Here is a 21,977-nt window from a genome sequence, read left to right as displayed (position 1 = left end):
TGTTATAATAATCTCCAGCGCACACTATGCAGCCATAGCGTGCCCTGCTAAATTATACTATAATAGTTTAACAAGCGCTTCTTAAACTTAACGAGCGCTCCACTGATTCCGCCCTGAGCCCGGCGGGACCAGTGGCTTAAAAGGACAAGATTCCTGCACTTTGATTGGCCCAGTAGGCTGACTGTCAAGTGACAGGCAGCCTACTGGGCCAATCAAAGTGCAGGAATCTTGTTAAGTTTAACGAAGCGTTTGTTAAACTATTGTAGCATAACCTAATTTGGCAGCGCACGCTATGGCTGCATAGTGTGCGCGGGAGATTATTATAACACTCGCTGCTGTCATTAAGCTGCGCTGCTGTAGCAGTGCAGCTTAGTGCACCAACCCCATTGTGTTCTGCATAGAGCAACAGGTTAAACCAGGCTTTCTCAACTAGGATTCCTTGAGTACTCTACAGGGGTTCCTTGGCATTTTTCCCCATCGTGGGGGAAGTATAATAGAGCACATTATAATAGTGGGTACTGTAAAAATAATCACTAAATTGTACTAAATGAGTGGCACTGTAATAGGAGGAAGTGAATTAAACAGCCACACATACTTTTAAAGACCATGCCTCCTGCAAAATAAATGCAGGGGTTCCTCCAGATCAAAAAATTGTTTGCAGGGGTTCCTTGAGATCCAAAAGTTATTTGCAGGGTTCCTCCAAGGTAAAAAGGTTGAGAAAAGCTGGGTTAAACAAACATTGTTTTTCAGATCCTTTTCAAGTCATGTTCCTGTGTAAAGCTGGCCATACACTAGGCCGATTCCCCGCCGATCGACAGCAGATTCGATCACTGGGATCGAATCTGCTGTCACATCGTTCCCGCTACACGGTGAATTTCGATCTATTTCGTCCGATCCCGGCGATCGCTCCGTGCGGAAAATTACCGTCGATCGCCCGCGGGGAGGGAGCGCGTCGCTAGCGGCGTTTGAGTGCCCGACGACCGACGCAATAGAGCTGCAATACATTACCTGCTCCGCCGGCGCGACTGCCCAAAGGGACCGCTGCTCCGTCTCCACTCTGGTCTCTGGGTCCGGCATGCTTCACTTCCTCCTGCCCGGCAGGAAGTTTAAACAGTAGAGGGCGCTCTACTGTTTAAACTTCCTGCCGAGCAGGAAGAAGTGAAGCATGCCGGAGCCTAGAGCGGAGACGGAGCAGCGGTGACCGGGGGCAGTCACGCCAGCGGAGCAGGTAATGTATGCGGGGAGCGGCGGCGGCGGCACCACCACCACAGATTGTGACCGGTTTCAGGCTGAAATCGGTTCACAATCTGTTTGCAGTAAAGGTAGCCTTACGATCCCTCTCTGATCAGATTCGATCACAGAGGGATCTATCTGTTGGTCGAATCTGATGGCAAATCGACCAGTGTATGGCTACCTTAAACAATTGTCTGTGTGTATCGCAGTCTCCTGGTAACCTGCTTTCACTTGACTGGTACATAGTTCGTAACCCCGCACACTGGAAAATCTGTGTAGGGTGAAGCTATGAGAAGTGTGACAGGGGACTGGGGGTTTGTGACACACACACAGTCCTCCCCCTTTCCCCAATGAGATAGTCGTGTGAACAACGAGCTGATTCTAATCGCCAACTTAATGGCAGCTCTGTCCTTTGTGCACAGATCTCTGAGTCACATGACTGACTTTTTCAAAAGGAATTTTTCTAAAACAGCTTCAGGTGTGAATAATGGCATACTCCTATAGGGATTTGATTGGTCCATGGTCAAGCTGTGTAAATTAGCATAATCCTACATCAATTCGAGATTATTTGCATGTCATTGGCTATCCCTACGCTCTGTGATGCTGCATGTAATCTGGTCTGAGAATTAGTTTTTAATTAATTAAACCAGAAAAGTCTATCTCTGCTTCTGCTGAAAACAAGCCAGAAATACATATAATAATATCGATCTTCTTGTACTGAAGGTAAAAAAAAATAAAAGCAGTTCCTTCTCCTTGCTGTGACCTTCGCTCCTCTCTGTTTTGCAGCCAGCATCCTCCAACTAAAAGCGGTGGAGATCTCTGTTGTAAATGCGAATGCCCGTAGCTGCATGGAACTTCGGTTCAGCAACACATTCCCTTCACCGCGTAATTCCAAGGGGGAGCCGGTAAGTGAATTAATGGTGATGTGAATACATACCCCAAATGCAAAATGTTTACCTTCATTAGATCTGTTAATCCTGTATTACCCTCCCCCCACATTCTCTTATAATTATGTAATGTAACCTCCCCCAATGTAAAACACTGTTCCCCTCATGTCTTAGGCAACCCCCCTCTAATGTAACGGCTCTGAATTAATCTCCTTCCTAATATAAACCACGTCCCTCCTCTCCATTTTTAGCCACCTCTCTCTGACAAAAAAAAATTAAAATATTTTTTTATGCTTTGTAACAACCTTCCCCTTATTCCAAAGAAATACCCCCCAAAAATGAAGTTGAGCACCAAAACCACCCAAAGTCTGCACTAAAAAAAACCCTGTGGCAGCTATGCGGACACAGACTACTGTGCAATCTTTCTTAAAACAAAGTATTTGTGATAATTCGCAAATACTTTCTGTTTTATGAAAGCATACTTTTGTTTTCCACAGCATTTTAGTAAGAGGGCTTTTTGGTCCATTGTAACCGCGTACACACTCCTAGAAGTTCTGGTTCACCATGAGCTTGCTGGGTTCTCTATAAATGTGCAATCTTTTAAATACTCCCGTGGGTCACCTCAGAATAAAATTATGATAGGACACAGACTGGGGCTGCAAAGTTTTGTCACCTGATTGTTAACTATTTGCTTAAAAAAAAAAAAAAAAAAAAAAAATCTAGTTCAGGTTTCTTGGATCACTTATGCTCTTCAAACTTAACTAAGGTGGCCATACATGACTTGGCAGACAATCGACCATCCGATTCAATTTTAGAATAGAATTGGATAAAAATCTGTGCCGCCAAAGGCATGCCCAACTGACAATGCGACCAATTTCGGGACAAAAATTATTGTTTGTGCATGCTGCAAGAAGTTGGGCTGACTAGCTCGATAGGGTGTGCGGCGGGTACGGCGTGCAATTTTGCGACGATCGCTGAATGCAACGAAACCCACGGCACTGTCTACTAATGTAAAATGTCCCCCCGGTGCCCACTGTACAGTATACGTTACCTGTCCGCAGCCTTGTCCCTCAGCTGCTCCAGGTGCATTCCTCTCTCCATACACACGCCCCACGTGGTTTCCTAGTAAGGGCGTGTGTGATGTCTCACACATACACTCGCGTCCTTACTAGGAAACCACGTGGGGTGCACGTGTATGCAGGAATAATCCAGGAAGCCAGTGTAGGCCAGGGACGGGTAATGTATACTTTACACTGGGCACCGGGGGGGGGGGGGGGGGGGGGGGGCATTTTACATGCGGCGCATAAGGCCGATTCCAGGGGGCTGAGGAAAGCCACAGGTGAGTAGAACACGTTTTTGTTTTTTTTTCACTTAAGGTTCACTTTAAATTCGTTTAGCTTATCTTATGCAGGCCATACACAAAGTGATTTTAAAGGGAGCCATACATCTAGCGATGATGGGCAGATTCAACCAAGAGACAAAGCTCTCTCTAATCGAATCTTATTAGAGAGAGATCTGTCAGCTGCCCATACACCGCAGGCCGATTCCAGATCAATTAAATGCTGAAATCAATCTGGAATTGGCCTTGTGCGCCGCATCCGCTGCCTCACCGCACCAACGCTGTCCCTTAATGTAAAATGTCTCCCCGGTGCCCAGTGCAAAGTATACATTACCTCTTCAGCCTGCGCTTGTCACCCGCTGGCTTCAGGGATTCCTCCTGCATACGTGTGCCCCACGTGATTTCCTAGTAAGGGCGCGGGTGCTTGATGTCACACGCAGGCCCTTATTAGGAAACCACGTTTGGCGTGTGTGTATGGAGAGGGGAATGCGGCCGGAGCAGCTGAGGGGCAACCGCAGGCCACAGACAGATAATATATACTTTACATTGGGCACTGTGGGGACATTTTACATTAGAGGACAGGGCCGGGGGTTTTGTTGCGTTCGTTGATCATCACAAAATTGCACGCCATTCCCGCTGCGGACACGATTGAGCAAGTCTGCCCAACATCTTGCAGCATGTGCAATCGGCAATGCAACCAATTTTCGTCCTGAAATTGGTCATATTGTCGGTCAGGCATACACTTGGTGGCACAGATTTTCATCCAATTAGATTGATTATAAAAATCTGATGGGATGGTCGATCGGTCGCCAATTCTCCTCATTTATGGCCACCTTAAGACAATCCTCTTAGACAATCAATTGTGGGGAAATAGAAGGGGGGATATTTGGAAGAACAATATTTACTTCAGAACTGACAGTGGAAACTTGCCGTGTTTATCGTGTCTTAAGGTGCAGATAGGATCACATTTATTTGAAACGTGTATTAACCCCCCTGGTGGTATTCCTGAGCTGTGCTCAGGCTGGGAGCTGGAAGCAGTAAGCCCGAGCTCGTGCCACGTGCATTGATCTCCTGGGTCCCGCACGCGATCTGCAATGGCACATGGGGCCAAGGGTTCTTTCCCCAGCCGCCGGGATCCCCTTTACCTCTGCTGTTCCAAAGACCTGGCAGCTAATTAAGATGATGGTGTGTGGTGTGACTTTTGGGTGATACGTGGTCATGGAGGTGCTGGGAAATTGTTTTTCAAAAAAGCTGTTTTGCCCAATTTAAGCATTTTATTGGATACAAGGGGTTTTGTATTCAATGCAATATTGCCATTTGGTTCCTGGCTGTGTCTGAGCTAAGTTTGCTTGTGTGATCTGCTGATCTGATTACTTTTCTGCCTAGCTGTTACCAATTTTTGCCTGGATTTTGACTATTCTCTCTGCCTTCTGCCTGCACTGATTTTTGCCTGGACCTTGGTTGATTTACTGTTGCTGAATTTTTCCTGGATTTCAACTACTCTCTGCCTGCTGCCTGTACCGACCTCTGCCTGCCTGTCATCTGCTATGGCGTCAGCGTCCAGAAGGTATCTCACAGCGGAAGCGCTGGTGGAGTTTGAGGACAGTGATCTGCAGTCACTGGCAGACTCGAGTGACAGCGACACAGCTGGAAATCTGTCATCAGACCCAGGTAGCGAGAGCGACAGTAACTCCATCACCACCGAGGTCAGTGATGTCCGCATTTGGTGCCCCATAGACCTTACTCAGGCTTCATCACCACTCCCACGTTTCCCTTTTATTGGGGAACCTGGGCTGAAGGTAGACTGCGAACACAACCCCCTGGCCTACCGGCAGCTCTTCTTCTCTGACGCGGTAATTGAAAAAATAGTGGAGGAGACTAACCGCTATTGCACCCAACAACTGGCTGCTCCACAAGGGCGCTTTTCCAGGAGCAGGACATGGGAGTCAGTCACCAAACAGGACATTTTACTCTTTTTGGGCCTAATTATTCTGCAAGGAGTGGTGGGGAAGCCCCTGCAGAAATGGTATTGGACCACCAATAAAATTATTGCAACCCCTTTTTTTGGAACCGTGATGTCCAAATATTGCTTCAGTTTGATTTTGCACTTCGCCAACAACACCTTTGAGGGGTCCACCCACCCTGCGCCAAAACTGAAAAAAAAATTTGGGAGGTGTATCAGCTCATTGTTGAGAACTTCTGGAGCACTTATGGACCACAGAGGGATATAAACGTAGATGAGTCTGGCTCTCCGCTGGCCTGACAATAAGGATGTCTTTCTCCTGAGCACAGTGCATGACACCTCGACTATCACCACCAGGACAAGAGGAGGTAAAGAAATCCAAAAGCCTCAGGTCGTGGTGGACTACAACAGTACCATAGATGGTGTGGACAGAGGCGACCAGGCGGTGACTTTTTATCCTGCAGTAAGGAAGCAGCAAAAAAAAAAAAAAGTTACAAAAACCTCCTTCGCCGCCATCTGGAGCAAAGCTTGTGGAACGCCTACATCCTCCACAAGCAGCGAAGTGACGGGCCACACGCTGACTTCATCTGGAAGATGTGTGAGTGCATCTGCCTGAAATATCAGACTGCAGCAGATGTCAGAGTGGGGCGCCGTGCCTCCCATGTAGTGAACCCAGAGTGCCTCACTGGCCGTCACTTCATGGAATACATTCCACCAACATGTACTGTATGCTGCTCAAAGACTGACGAGAAGGGGTAAGAAGTAAGAAAAGAATCACAATTCTACTGCCCGATTGTGATGTTGCCCTCTGTGCCGTTCCCTGTTTTAAAATCTACCATACGTAGGAGGTGTATTAGGTGTATATATGTACATACTGCATAATAATCTGCTGCCTTACTTATACAGTTTTGCTTTTTTTCGGTTTATTGATAAATTTAATTATTTCAACAATTTTGTGTTCCAGTCTTTTATTTATACGCAGAATGTCTACCAGGCCTTTATTCTGTTATATTTTGGTGAGTTAAAGGGATACTTAAATGTAAAAAAAAAAATGCTTTTTACTCACCTGGGGCATCCCTCAGCCCCCTGAAGCCGTATGGTGCCCTCACAACCTCGCCCCAATCCTCCTGTCCCCGCCGGCGGCTACTTCCGGGTTCGGCGTCAGCCGCCGACAGGCTAGGAACGCGAGTGATTCACCGCGTTCCCAGCCGCTATATCACCCTCTATGCTGCTATAGCGTATATGTTATACGCTGATTGCTGCAGGGATGTTTATTTTATTTTTAAATAAATTTTGCCATATTTTTATTAATTTAATTACAGCCCTTCCCTATCAGCCAATAACAGTGATCGGCTGTTATAGGCATCAGCCTATGACAGCCAATCGCTCCTGATTCACTGTACATGCCCATGTCTATCTCATCATGTCACATGTCACTTCGGGTATCCTTTAAAGGATACCTTAGCGCTAACTTAAATTCAAAAAGGATGCCTAATGTGTGTATGGGGAGCTGTACATATCCTTACCGCACCTCATGTTCCCCTGCATCTCTCTCTGTTCTTCAGTAACAATCCAATGCCTCATCTTCCTTGTCGGCGCAGTCATGCCGCGTATGCACAGTATGTCCACTTAGGCACCTTGCATATGGCGTTGCCGGGGAGCGTGGTCACAAGGCACCCCAGCGTACATACTGCGCAGCGCAGTATGTGCGGGTCTGAGGTCACGGGCTATGCACAAGGATTTTGTGTAATAGACTTAAAGCCATCTACTTGAAGGATTGCATTGCTTCAACCTCTTGCCGACCGTGTCACGCTGATGGACGTGGCGGCAGCCCCAGGACCACCTAACGCCATTCGGCGCAAGGTCCTTGGGGCGGGGGATTGCAGGAGGTCGCGCGTGCATCTCCGCAGAGCTCCGCCATCAGTCTCCCAGCAGCGAGACCTGTACAGCTGTGCGATTTAAGGCAGCGCTGTACTGGGGACAGCCATTGGCTCAGGGGTGATCCACTGTCATAAGCTTAAGCTTATGACAGCCGATCACAGTAATAGGCTGGCGGGGGGAGGGAAGGGCCAGTGGGGAAAAAAAAATACACATTTTTATTTCAAAATAAAGCAAATAAATATTTATAAGAAAATAGACTAGGGGAGTGATCAGACCCCCAACAACAGAAAGCTCTGTTGGTGGGGAGAAAAGGGGGAGGGAGAATCACTTGTGTGCTGTGTTGTGCGGCCCTGCAGCGAGGCCTTAAAGCTGCAGTGGCCCTTTTTGTGAAAAATGGCCTGGTCTTTTGGGGAGGTTTAACACTGCAGTCCTCAAGTGGTTAAAAGTAACCTCTGGTGTGAGACCTATGGAAGCCGCCATATTCACCAGTATTTCCTTTTAAACAATAAAAGTTGCCTGGCAGTCTTGCTGATCTTTCTGGTCAGTAAGGTCTAAATCACACACTTGAAACAAGCATGCAGCTAATCTTGTCAGATTTGTCAAACATCTGATCTGCATGCTTGTTCAGGGTCTATGGCTTAAAGTATTAGAGGCAGAGGATCAGCAAGACAGCCAGGCAATGTGCTTTATATGATATAAAATACACACTGAGCATACACATGACCTGTCTACCACTGGAGAATGTTGGTTTCCTGTAACAGCTTGCATGCAACTTGTTAAGTACTCGTCCCTCCCACTGCGAAGAAGTCAATCCTCCATGGGAGGGGACATAACACTAACTAAATCCCCCCCCCCCCCCCCCCCGAGACTGCAAACGCACCTTGAACCCAAACAGGCTCTGCATATACACCAAAAGCAAAGCTGTTAAGTGGGAGCGGCTGACCAAAAATGAATTAAATTAGTACATAGCAAGGAAATGAACAGCGCGACTTAAAAACAGATGAGTGCCTACCTGCAAAAGAGTGCAAGCCCCACTTATGGGATAAAATACACACTGAGCATACACATGACCTGTCTACCACTGGAGGATGTTGGTTTCTCTGATCGGAGGCGGCCTGATGATGCGCTGATCCCACTTTTTGCGCAATTTTAAATTTTACTTGGTAGCGCGCCTAGGCTATGCATATGCATAGGTAAGGATTTAGTTAGTGTTAGGTCCCCTCCCATTGACTTCTTTGCAGTGGGAGGGACGAGTACTTAACAAGTTGCATGCAAGCTGTTATAGGAAACCAACATCCTCCAGTGGTAGACAGGTCATGTGTATGCTCAGTGTGTATTTTATCCCATAAGTGGGGCTTGCACTCTTTTGCAGGTAGGCACTCATCTGTTTTTAAGTAGCGCTGTTCATTTCCTTGCTATGCACTACTATTTAATTCATTTTTGGTCAGCCGCTCCCACTTAACAGCTTTGCTTTTGGTGTATGCAGAGCCTCTGTTTGGGTTCAAGGTGCGTTTGCAGTCTCTGGGGGGGGGGGGGGGGCTCAGCGCATCTCTGATCGGAGGCTATTCGGAGGCGGCCTGGTGATGCGCTGATCCCACTTTTTGCGCAATGTGCTTTATATAACCTCTTCAGGACCACAGGTTTACACCCTCCTAGTGACCAATTTTTTTTTTCTATTTCAATTTGGCACTCTGTAGCTTTAGTAGTTTATATGTGTTTATCACCTGGCCATACAAATTAGCAGCCAAATTAATTTACTTCCTTACCAAGCTTTCTGTTGGTGGGATCTGATTGCTGCTGCTGCTGCTGCTTCCCTTCCCGGAAATCAAATAGCCTCCCCAAGATCCACCACTATAATCCGCTCTCCTAGGCATCAACCAATGAGAGGAATTAGATTATGAGCCACTCCAGGGGACAGCTAAGTGATAAAGCTGTCCCCTGTACAGCGCTGCGCTAGATCGCAGCGCTGTACAAATAGGGGAAACATTTTTTATTTATTTTTTTACAACCTGCCAGCTCTGATCGCGGCTGGCAAGGCCGTTCATCTAACTCAGCGGGGAATGCGCGTGGAGCATTCTTCACTAATCTCCGGTCACCGCTCTGGACACCAATTGGCTTTAGGTTGTCCTAGGGGAGCCACTCTGCGACCGCCCATCGGCGTTAGGCGGTCGCAGAGTGGTTAAAAGGAAATAAACCTGTCTGCTTCATATCCCTCTTACCGCTGGTTCCCTTTAAAGGAAATGGAAATGTCTGTGAGCTGAAACAAGCACATCAGCTGTCCTGGTTTTGGCTGCATGTAGTGTGTTTTGAATAATCTGCTGTGCCTGTAAAGACAAAAAAACAAAACCTCTTAATGTACATTTTAATCTCTTGTGTGGTTTAAAGAATTGATATGAATAATCAGACATTGGTGGGAATCACATTTCTGATGTTTGCTTTATTTTGGCAATCCAGTGGCATTTTTCCTACAATGGTTTTGAGGTGACTCCAGGCACGCAGTACAGTGTGACAGTGCAGCACCTGCCCAGACTGAAGGAGGGAAACTACAGGGAACAGTCGCTCTATGTACCAGGTGAGATCCAGAATCTGTCCAGTATCCCTTCTCACCAATAGTTTACACTTCTGTTCCCCACTCCATCTTATGTCCTCATCCATGATCCAGTCATGCTGTCTCCACAGGGTGCAGCGAGGGCAACATGATGCTGACAGACACCTGCTGCAAACATGGTAGGTATTACTGCATCTTAAAATGTATGACAGTCCCCAGATTTTTACTTCCCTTCATTAGGTAGAGTGTAATATCTAAGATGACAAAACAGAACAAATGCCCAACATGTCCCCCAAAATAACAGTTGATTACGAGGATTCAGGATTATGCTAATTTGGTATGCTCACAATGTAATCCCTACCATAGGCCTAATCTAATGTTCCTGCCATAACATAAGATCCCTGCAGGTGACAGTCATTGTGAGTGTGGGCGCACTTTGAGCTGGCTGATTGAAACGGAAACCTAATTTTTAATGATGTTTAACTGCAAAAGACATGTGCAGAGCTGCCCTATATTCATGGAAAGCTGAATATCTCTTGAAGGTGGTCACATCGAATATGCTTAAAATGTTGTGCTCACCTAAAATGAGTGATTTCTGATCAATGTTCAGACTCTGATTGATCAAAAACACAACCAAACAAGTTGGAAAATGTTATTTGAATGTGTCCCAGACTGATTTATGCTGTACTGCGCTCTGCAAAAAGAGATGCAGTTTTTTTGTTTTTCTACTACTGATCACGTAAATGGTCATTTTGAAAATAAACCGTGTGGCCGCCTTAACTGTCCCTCAGTGGAGCTCACAGTCTGACGTCCTTGCCAAGGTGTGTGGACCATTAATCTATCTATATTTTTAGTATGTGGGAGGAAACTTGTGCACATGGAAGTAACCCATACAAACTTGAAGGAATGCACAATCTCTCTGTAGAGATTGCTTCAGGAATTAAGCTTGGGACTCTAGTGCTGCAAAACAAGCACTTTACTCCTTTTCTGCTCTGCTACCCTGTGTATTGTATATTGCAGTAATAATGATACAGGTGGGTCTGGCCACCCTTCCAACCCCCACCCCCCGCTTTCCTTAACCCAGTGAAGGGAGGGATTGATGTGAGGCACCCCTTGGTTAACCAGTTGAGCTCCCCATTGTATTGTCTTTTTCAGGACTCTGCTGGTTCCCAAATATCGCCATTAGTAACTCTGGGAGCAATCTGACTGTGTCATTCAACTCACGGCGTGATGCTTCGAAGTACGGCGTACAGGTGAAACTGAACGCTCTGCAGAAACAACCCGTTGACTTTGTTTACATTCAACAGGTAATATAGTCAGTCCCTGATGACCTCCAATGCTGATTAAATTCACATTATTGTATTTCTTAAAGAGTCCCTGTTGTGGATTTGAGTATGTGAATCCACTGTTATATACAGTAAAGATAATTGCTCGCTAAAAGTACTTGTAACTCTTCCTTACTATTGCAGACATTTTTCCTTTTTTTAATCCAACTAGCTGAAAACGTTGTTGAAATTGGACTGTAGCATGGTTTGATCTTTTGATGAGCCATGCTGTCTACTCTCCCTGTGTGGAGACAAGACAGCTGCTATGTGAGCTTAGAGCTGTGCTGAGCAAGCCTGAGAAGATCAGAGAAGGGCATCCTAAGGACTTGGATGTCCTAAAGACCAGGACCAACATCTTCGTCCTCCTTCCTTCTCTTTTTATTTTTTATTTTTTTTATGTTTTTATTTTTTACTCCATTGTATACCTATTCTTACTTTTGGATAGACAATTGCTAGGTAGTTTTCAATACTTCGTTTAAATACACCATAGCCTTTTATTGCCGGTTACAAGTAGTAGAAAGCCAGATCAGCATACCAGGGAAGTTTCAGAAGCATCACCTCTACAGATTTATTGCATCAGAAGTCCACAGACATACAGTACAGCTGACACTTGTTTCGGTCCCCTTTCTCAAAGCACAATGTAGACATATACAGTGAGCATTTATGCAGCTAATGAAAGAATGGCGAATTTGGAAGACGGACGGGCACCGTGACACAGGACAAGTAATGTATAAATGCACACATGTACATTTATACGCTAGGGAGCAGTGGCGCATGTGGCAGACTTGGCCAGTTCCAAAGAGATTTCATTTTGAAATCAATCGGTAATCAGCCTGCGGTGTATGAGCAGCTGACAGATCTCTCTCAAATCAGATTCGATCAGAGAGAGATTTGTCTTTTGTTCAAATCTGCCCATCATCACCTGATGTATGGGCACCTTTAGAGCTTGAGCTTCCAACCTGCTGGTTTGACTTTTAAACTTTATAAGTAGTACAGTCTCTCTCTCTCTCTCTCACTCACACTCTCTCTCTCACACTCTCTCACTCACTCACTCACTCACTCACTCACTCACTCACTCACTCACTCACTCACTCACTCTCACAGCTTTAGCAGGCCAAATCAGTTCATTCATGCACTGCAGTGATCTGAGTATTGCATAGACTGGTCTAGCCCTCCACATCAGCAGGACTTGAGTGCTAGAGAGGGGAGGAGACCCCCACAAATGTGGAGATAATATAGCAGTTGGCTCAAACAATCCCACTGAAGCTTTGCTGAGGGGATGGGCAACTTTTTTTTCCTGAAGATATTACTTGAATAAGAATGATGGTACAAAGAGTAAGGAAAAAGTCCTGGAAACTATCCTTTGGGGTTCTTTTGGTCTATAGATGGAGCCTGAGAGCTCCATCTATAGAGCGCATAACCTCTGCCAAGCCATTGCTGCTGTATGTGTCCCCATTGGGTAGATCCACCTTACTTTCTTGTCTTTGTTTTCCAGTAAGTGAGAGCAAATAACCCCAACACTTGACAAAGGGCACATTGTCCAAAATGCTGTGCTGGTAACTATGCTGTATTACCACATACACATTCAATAATTCAAGTGTTGGATGTTTATCCTGCAAGAGTTGAGTCCTGTGAGGAAGTGATACACTAGCAAATACCAGACAGAAATGTGAATAGTATACATGGCATAGCCATGGAGCTATGGGCAAGTTTTTTACATTGCCCCCCTTCCCCCACTCTACCCATAACAATTGAGGGCTGGTTTCCAATATACCAGCATGTATCTTGTGGGACACACGCCGGCACTTGCAGTGATGCGAGTTCTATGCACGGCTATAGGAATTCAGATGCATGCTGTGGTACGATGTGCAGTACGATGTCCAAATCGCATTGGCAAGCGAAGCAGACAGCAAGCCTATTGATGGAATTGGCAGCGTTTCTCTACTCTAATCGCATGTGGGGAAACGCTGAGATTCTGCACCAGTGGAAATAGGCTCTGATACCTACCAACGGCATCCACAGTGTCAGAGGTGTAAGCAGGAAATGCATATACAGGTCACCATTACCAGCACAGCACCAATGAAGAGTTAACATAGTGGATGAAGGAGGTACCCTGGTGGGCCCTTTGTTCTGGTGCCCCAGAGCTGTCCAAAGCTCTGCATTCCTTATTGCAATACTTTCCCTTATTATTTTTCCCTAATTGCTTACTATTGCTTTCTGACCCTTCCCAATGCTCTCTAAATCTAAGACAAGCGCCCCACACCCCCATGTAAATATTCTGGTTAGGTTACCTCTAATCACACTCCTGGTTGTGATGTTTATGTACTCATGTTTTGTATTCCTGCAGGGGCCACCCATTCAGCGTTTGACTGTTACATTCCCAGGCTTTGCAGATGATATTCCACACTGCGAGTATAACATTTCGGTAAAGTTATTTGCATTGTATAATACACTAGTAGCAGTTTCTTCTGTTTTCGTTAGTGGCCTATTTTATATGTTTGCTAACCATAGTGAACTACATGCTTTTTTTCAGACACATTAGGGTCCTTTTACACTTAATCAGTTGCTCTCAGTTAAAACGGAAAGAAAACTGATTTTCAAAGTAATGCCCATGTTTTTCTATGGCACCTTTTACACTTAACGCGTTTTAACTGAAATCTTCTTCCCAATGCACTGCTATGGAAAAAACGCGTACTCACGCACACCAACTGATTAAGTGTAAAAGGGGCCTTAGGGTCCTATCTCGAGGAGCACAGAGATTTTTGTTGCAGACATCTTTGCTAGTGATTCAGAACATTTTTCTCTTAGAAGAATTGCTGGAGAAGCAAGTCTGTACTTTTCCATTTGGCCAAGATCCACCTTCACAGGATGCAAATGCCATTGCAACCAGTCAGTCAATAAAGTACCGATTTAAAACCAATTCAATTATTCATAAGTTTCTACACAAATTTCCATTGCAAGAAAAAATCTCTTGGGAGACATGATTGATCATTACCAATCCTTGCACAATAAAGTACCGTACACCTGAACCGAGAGGTTTATGAATGCTGCCATATTTATTTCCTTTTAAGCAATACCAGTTGTATTGGGTATAGAGCTTAAAGGGAACCTAAACTGAGAGGGATAAGGATGTTTCCTTTTAAACAATACCAGTTGCCTGGCATCCTGTTGATCTCTTTAGCTGCAGGAGTGGCTGGATTACACACCTGAAACATGCATGCAGCTAATCCAGTCTGACTTCAGTCAGAGCACCTGATCTGCATGCTTGTAGAGGGGCTGTTGCTAAAAGTATAAGAGACACAGGATCAGCAGGAGAGTCAGGCAACTGGGATTATTTTAAAAGGAAAAATCCATATCCTCGGTTAAAGTTCCCTTTTAAAGGATACCCCAACGAAATGTGACATAATGAGATAGACATGTGTATGTACAGTGCCTAGCACACAAATAACTATGCTGTGTTCTTTTTTTTTTTCTCTGCCTGAAAGAGTTAAATATCAGGTATGTAGGTGGCTGACTCAATCCTGACTCAGACAGGAAGTGACTACAGTGTGACCCTCACTGATAAGAAATTCCAGCTATAAAACACTTTCCTAGCAGAAAATGGCTTCTGAGAGCAAGAAAGAGGTAAAAAAGCGGAATTTCTTATCAGTGAGGGTCACACTGTAGTCACTTCCTGTCTGAGTCAGGACTGAGTCAGCCACTTACATACCTGATATTTAACTCTTTCAGGCAGAGAAATAAAAAAAGGAACACAGCATAGCTATTTGTGTGCTAGGCACTGTACATACACATGTCTATCTCATTATGTCACATTTCATTTGGGATATCCTTTAAGCAGTGACAGCTGCTGATCCCAGTGTCCTCCATTTTTGTTCCTTCCTTTCCACTTTTTAACGTATAGAAAGCTTAATGAAAGAACTTGTCTTTGGTTGTAGGTTTGGCCTTACATGCCGCCATGTAATTCAGACTGTATCCGCCAGTACTACGAGCCAGTTTGTACCACCGAACCTCCCACCCCTCCTGGTGAGTTTATACTAATTTATCCCTGGTTAAAGAAGAGCTAACAATGACTTGTTGAAGAAAGTTACATTTCTCCCGGGAGGGAATAAACTTCCTGTTTGTGCTGCTTTCATGCCTATAAATGGACATCTAAACTTTAGAGCTCAGCTAAATGGTTATGGAATTGGAGACTCTGTCTTATAAACCCTATCTCAAGTACAGCAATGTGGGTCTTACCTGCTCCACTGATTCCCCATGGTAATTACTGTTTTCCTTTGATCCTTTCTGACACCACATGGGCCCTCTTCATTGAGCTCAGGACCACTTCTGTTTGTGGCAGTTTTGGTATTCCATTCATTATTATCAGGCGGTGTGCTGACAGTCTTATGGTGCACATGCAGCCTAATGACAAAGTATAAAAGGTCTGGACTCCCAGAAACTGCAAGATCTGGCCAGTCCCAAGCTCAGGCCAAAGAGCCATTGCAGTGGTTGAGTGGATTCATTGTGATTTCTTATTAATAAGGGTAAATGGTGCAGAATGAACCGCATACATGGTTTGTATCTCATAATTTTCTAAATAGAAAAGTGTAGTTGGGCTTTATCTCCTCCATGTAGCCACTCCTCCTCCGGCTGCCCTCTCTATATACATTTTCGAGGAGTTTTGTGAGGGGCTGGTTCACACTTGGAGTATTAAATCGTAATAGCTGGGCAAGAAATGTAGCAATTTTGCTGAGATCTGCGATTCCTGTTTAACAGATCAATAAATCACATTGCGATCACCATCAAAATGCTGCATGCAGCCAGGGCCGGATTTGTACTTTCCAGCGCCCTAGGCCGGCTGTCACCAACCCCCCCCCCACCCCACCCCACCCCCCCTCCCCATTCTGTCCAATTCAGACTAGTTTGAATGGGCCCTCCTCTGTTTTGCTGCTTTGCCCTGTTCAACAAAGAGGCAGTGCATGCTCTATCCACTCCATGTAATTTTGCTCTCCTGTCTGCATGCACAGCAGGCGATAGTGTTCTGGGCTTGCATACTTCAGAAATGATGCTCATGTATGAGTAGCACTTGTCAAGTACACATACCCATAACACTCCCTCGGCTCCTGTGCACCTGCATACAGGAGTGCAAAATCACAAGGAGCCCCAGTGGACAGCGCTGCTTCTTTGTCCTCTGTGCTACTTGCTGCTGTCAGAGCCACAAATAGGGGACAGTGCAGCACAATGCAGAGAAGCCCATCCAAAACAGAAGACAGGTAAGTAGAAGGATCCGACACTACACACACTGGCATAGATGTAATGTAATGCTATGTACACATGATGCAATTTTCTGACAGATTTACTGTCAGGTCGATTATTTCCATCATGTTTGATCTGATTTCAATTTTTCGATCAATTTGCTGTTCACTTCTATGAAAAATCATTCAGAAAATTGATTGGAAAGCAGATCGGACATGTTGGAAATAGTCGATCTGACAGTAAATCTGTCAGAAAATTGCATTGTGTGTACCCAGCATAAGCTCAGGTGTACTTTACACAGTGACAATTTAGCACTTAAGATAGATCTTAAAATCAGTCAGCAGGAAGTTTTGTATCAGAATAACACTTTTTATTGGCTAACCAAAAGAAAAACAGTGAGCCTTTGGTTAATGAGCCATCTTCAGAGTTTGCTATTGTATACAAGATGTTAGGCACACAGCTTTATATATACAGTCAGCAGGAGATGCATTGATTGTTTTGTAAATATAAATAAATGTAACACAGTTGTCATTCTGTTTCAAAACATCCTACTTTCATTGATGGCTAACACAGTACTTTGCTGGCAAAAAAAAAAGCCAGGAAAGAGTTAAACTCACACAAAGAATGTTGTTGTCATTCTCTAGGAGAAAAAAAAGCCATAAAATTAACAGATCTGAGGTCTTTAACAGCACTGACTAGTGTTGGGCGAACACCTAGATGTTCGGGTTCGCGAACGTTCGCCGAACATCGCCGCGATGTTCGGGTGTTCGACCCGAACTCCGAACATAATGGAAGTCAATGGGGACCCGAACTTTCGTGCTTTGTAAAGCTTCCTTACATGCTACATACCCCAAATTTGCAGGGTATGTGCACCTTGGGAGTGGGTACAAGAGGGAAAAAATTTTTAGCAAAAAGAGCTTATAGTTTTTGAGAAAATCGATTTTAAAGTTTCAAAGGGAAAAGTGTCTTTTAAATGCAGGAAATGTCTGTTTTCTTTGCACAGGTAACATGCTTTTTGTCGGCATGCAGTCATAAATGTAATACATATAAGAGGTTCCAGGAAAAGGGACCGGTAACGCTAACCCAGCAGCAGCACACGTGATGGAACAGGAGGAGGGTGGCGCAGGAGGAGAAGGCCACGCTTTGAGACACAACAACCCAGGCCTTGCATGAGGACAAGAAGCGTGCGGATAGCAATTTGTGTTTTGTCGCCATGCAGTCATAAATTTAATACAGATGAGAGGTTCAATAAACAGGGACCGGAAACGCTAACCCATCACAGATGTTCATTGTTCATGTTACTTGGTTGGGGTCCGGGAGTGTTGCGTAGTCGTTTCCAATCCAGGATTGATTCATTTTAATTTGAGTCAGACGGTCTGCATTTTCTGTGGAGAGGCGGATACGCCGATCTGTGATGATGCCTCCGGCAGCACTAAAACAGCGTTCCGACATAACGCTGGCTGCCGGGCAAGCCAGCACCTCTATTGCGTACATTGCCAGTTTGTGCCAGGTGTCTAGCTTCGATACCCAATAGTTGAAGGGTGCAGATGGATTGTTCAACACAGCTATGCCATCTGACATGTAGTCCTTGACCATCTTCTCCAGGCGATCGGTGTTGGAGGTGGATCTGCACGCTTGCTGTTCTGTGTGCTGCTGCATGGGTGTCAGAAAATTTTCCCACTCCAAGGACACTGCCGATACCATTCCCTTTTGGGCACTAGCTGCGGCTTGTGTTGTTTGCTGCCCTCCTGGTCGTCCTGGGTTTGCGGAAGTCAGTCTGTCGGCGTACAACTGGCTAGAGGAGGGGGAGGATGTCAATCTCCTCTCTAAAGTCTCCACAAGGGCCTGCTGGTATTCTTCCATTTTGACCTGTCGGACTCTTTCTTCAAGCAGTTTTGGAACATTGTTTGTACCGTGGATCCAGAAGGGTATAAACCCAGTAATTGGTGTTGTCCAGAATGCGCACAATGCGTGGGTCGCGTTCAATGCAGTCCTAGGCCGAAGAGGTCATAGCCTAGGGTCACAAAAACCTGTTTATTTGGGCTATTTCAATGGTAGTGATGGTGACGTACATAAATCTCAGCCATGGCCGTTAGCAACGTCTGAATTTCACGAAATGTCTCATGCAGGTAGAAGACATATTGTTAGACTTGGATTCCAAAGATGGGGTCCCTACATCTCTGCAAACCAGAGTTACAGGGGTCCAAAATTGGTAAAATCCCCTATAGGCTTTCATTGGGCCTACTATTTACCGTTCCAAAATCTCACACCATTTCAAAGGGCAATGGCTCAGCAGTGGCAAAACTCACCAGTCATGATCCCCCTAAGGGTCCCTACAATGCTAGAAAATTTGGTACTGCTGAGCCATTGCCCTTTGAAAAGATGTGAGATTTTGGAAAGTGAAATAGGGAGGCAATGAAAGTCTGAGGGATTTTACCAATTTTGGACCCCTGTAACTCTAGTTTGCAGAGCTGTAGGGACCCCATCTTTGGAATCCAAGTCTAACAATATGTCTTCTACCTGCATGAGACATTTCGTGAAATCCAGACGTTGCTAACGGCCATGGCTGAGATTTATGTACGTCACCATCACTACCATTGAAATAGCCCAAATAAACAGGTTTTTGTGACCCTAGGCTATGACCTCTTTGGCCTAGGGGCCCGAAACTCACCAGTCATGTTCCCCCTAAGGGTCCCTACAATGCTAGAGAATTTGGTACTGCTGAGCCATTGCCCTTTGAAAAGATGTGAGATTTTGGAAAGTGAAATAGGGAGGCAATGAAAGTCTATGAGGGATTTTACCAATTTTGGACCCCTGTAACTCTGGTTTGCAGAGATGTAGGGACCCCATCTTTGGAATCCAAGTCTAACAATATGTCTTCTACCTGCATGAGACATTTCGTGAAATTCAGACGTTGCTAACGGCCATGGCTGAGATTTATGTACGTCACCATCACTACCATTGCAATAGCCCAAATAAACAGGTTTTTGTGACCCTAGGCTATGACCTCTTCGGCCTAGGACTGCATTGAACGCGACCCACGCATTGTGCGCATTCTGGACAACACCAATTACTGGGTTTATACCCTTCTGGATCCACGGTACAAACACAATGTTCCAAAACTGCTTGAAGAAAGAGTCCGACAGGTCAAAATGGAAGAATACCAGCAGGCCCTTGTGGAGACTTTAAAGAGGAGATTGACATCCTCCCCCTCCTCTAGCCAGTTGTTCGCCGACAGACTGACTTCCGCAAACCCAGGACGACCAGGAGGGCAGCAAACAACACAAGCCGCAGCTAGTGCCCAAAAGGGAATGGTATCGGCAGTGTCCTTGGAGTGGGAAAATTTTCTGACACCCATGCAGCAGCACACAGAACAGCAAGCGTGCAGATCCACCTCCAACACCGATCGCCTGGAGAAGATGGTCAAGGACTACATGTCAGATGGCATAGCTGTGTTGAACAATCCATCTGCACCCTTCAACTATTGGGTATCGAAGCTAGACACCTGGCACAAACTGGCAATGTACGCAATAGAGGTGCTGGCTTGCCCGGCAGCCAGCGTTATGTCGGAACGCTGTTTCAGTGCTGCCGGAGGCATCGTCACAGATCGGCGTATCCGCCTCTCCACAGAAAATGCAGACCGTCTGACTCAAATTAAAATGAATCAATCCTGGATTGGAAACGACTACGCAACACTCCCGGACCCCAACCAAGTAACATGAACAATGAACATCTGTGATGGGTTAGCGTTTCCGGTCCCTGTTCATTGAACCTCTCATCTGTATTACATTTATGACTGCATGGCGACAAAACGCAAATTGCTATCCGCACGCTTCTTGTTCTCATGCAAGGCCTGGGTTGTTGTGTCTCAAAGCGTGGCCTTCTCCTCCTGCGCCACCCTCCTCCTGTTCCATCACGTGTGCTGCTGCTGGGTTAGCGTTACCGGTCCCTTTTCCTGGAACCTCTTATATGTATTACATTTATGACTGCATGCCGACAAAAAGCATGTTACCTGTGCAAAGAAAACAGACATTTCCCGCATTTAAAAGACAGTTTTCCCTTTGAAAATTTAAAATCGATTTTCTCAAAAACTATAAGCTCTTTTTGCTAAAAATTTTTTCCTCTTGTACCCACTCCCAAGGTGCACATACCCTGTAAATTTGGGGTATGTAGCATATAAGGAGGCTTTACAAAGCACGAAAGTTCGGGTCCCCATTGACTTCCATTATGTTCGGAGTTCGGCTCGAACACCCGAACATCGCGGCCATGTTCGGCCCGAACCCGAACATCTAGATGTTCGCCCAACACTACACGTGACCCGTTCGGCCAATCACAGCGCTAGCCGAACGTTCGGGTAACGTTCGGCCATGCGCTCTTAGTTCGGCCATATGGCCGAACAGTTTGGCCGAACACCATCAGGTGTTCGGCCGAACTCGAACATCACCCGAACAGGGTGATGTTCTGCAGAACCCGAACAGTGGCGAACACTGTTCGCCCAACACTAGCACTGACCTACTAGTAATAAACCATCAGTCAGGGAGAGGGGAGAGCTGCTAATTCCTGCCCGTGAATGCGTACTGCATGAAAAAAACTAATCGGAACTCAAGAGTTCTGCTACTTGAGCCCATATATTTTTCTTCTCACAGCAGATTGTTTGTCCCCTCTCATCATACAGGTGACAGCAGATGCTGACTGGCATAACACACACTTTGCACAAGTGAGAGAGATGCAGGGATCTCTGGAATTCAGGCAGACCAAAGCAAAGCAGGAGAGGTGATTTACTTTGACATGTGACCTCTTATCTCTCCAAGTCCTGTGCCCTGCTGATTTTTATCGCCCTAGGCCGTGGCCTCTGTGACCTTCCCAGAAATCCGGCCCTGCATGCAGCACATTTGTAATTAATGCAAATTGCAGATGCTGCAGTGAGAATGATCCCATAGGGATACATTAGCCACAGCGCCAGTGATCAGCAAAGTGCTAAAAAGATCCTTAGATGTGCCCCAGTGTGAACTGTCCCTGAGTAGTGTCTACGTACCCACAATAGATTGGCTGATGCAATCATTTGTGACCATTTTGAGTGATGACTTTGCATGTGTACAGATGGCCTCTCCCTTTAGCAATATACTTTATTGAAAAATAGGCCCTCCACTATTGTAGATGTTGCTGTGTCCTCTTCCCAACCATCTCCATAGGACAGAGGTGTCTGTTTGGTAGAAAGCCCAGCAAGCCTGTCTTCTGAATCATTGTGAATAAATGTTTCAAATCCAAGTTACCGTACAAAACTTTGTATGCAAAATACATACAAAATAATGTTCTCTTAAATATAAATATTAATAGTGTCCACAAGGGTCTGCAGCACACAACGCTCTCTTATTGGAGCCTAAAAGAGCGTTGTGTGATGCAGACCCTTGTGGACTTTATATAATACGGTGAGGACTTGGGGAATCCTCTGCTCTGCTTCGATACACTATCCCTTGAGTGGAAATAAAAGTGGTGTAGCTGATCCACTGTGTGTGTATGTAGGTACGTACACACACACACACACACACACACACACACACACACA

At 45.5% G+C, this 21,977-nt stretch overlaps 1 protein-coding gene across 1 annotated transcript in view; it reads left to right on the top strand.

Annotated features, from left to right (window-relative positions):
• Positions 1 to 21,977, top strand: part of IL17RA (interleukin 17 receptor A) — a 55,679-nt gene that overhangs the window by 22,180 nt on the left and 11,522 nt on the right. Inside the window, exons 4-9 of the mRNA XM_068277189.1 lie at positions 2,020 to 2,138; positions 9,758 to 9,875; positions 9,983 to 10,030; positions 11,007 to 11,158; positions 13,524 to 13,601; positions 15,112 to 15,199. Of these exons, the coding sequence (XP_068133290.1) occupies positions 2,020 to 2,138; positions 9,758 to 9,875; positions 9,983 to 10,030; positions 11,007 to 11,158; positions 13,524 to 13,601; positions 15,112 to 15,199 (603 nt within the window). The remainder of the gene's footprint in view (positions 1 to 2,019; positions 2,139 to 9,757; positions 9,876 to 9,982; positions 10,031 to 11,006; positions 11,159 to 13,523; positions 13,602 to 15,111; positions 15,200 to 21,977) is intronic.

Source organism: Hyperolius riggenbachi, chromosome 3 (genome assembly GCF_040937935.1).
Source record: "Hyperolius riggenbachi isolate aHypRig1 chromosome 3, aHypRig1.pri, whole genome shotgun sequence".
NCBI classification, from domain to species: domain Eukaryota; kingdom Metazoa; phylum Chordata; class Amphibia; order Anura; family Hyperoliidae; genus Hyperolius; species Hyperolius riggenbachi.
The sequence above is the reverse complement of the archived record's forward strand: the minus strand, read 5'-3'. Positions and strand labels throughout refer to the sequence as shown.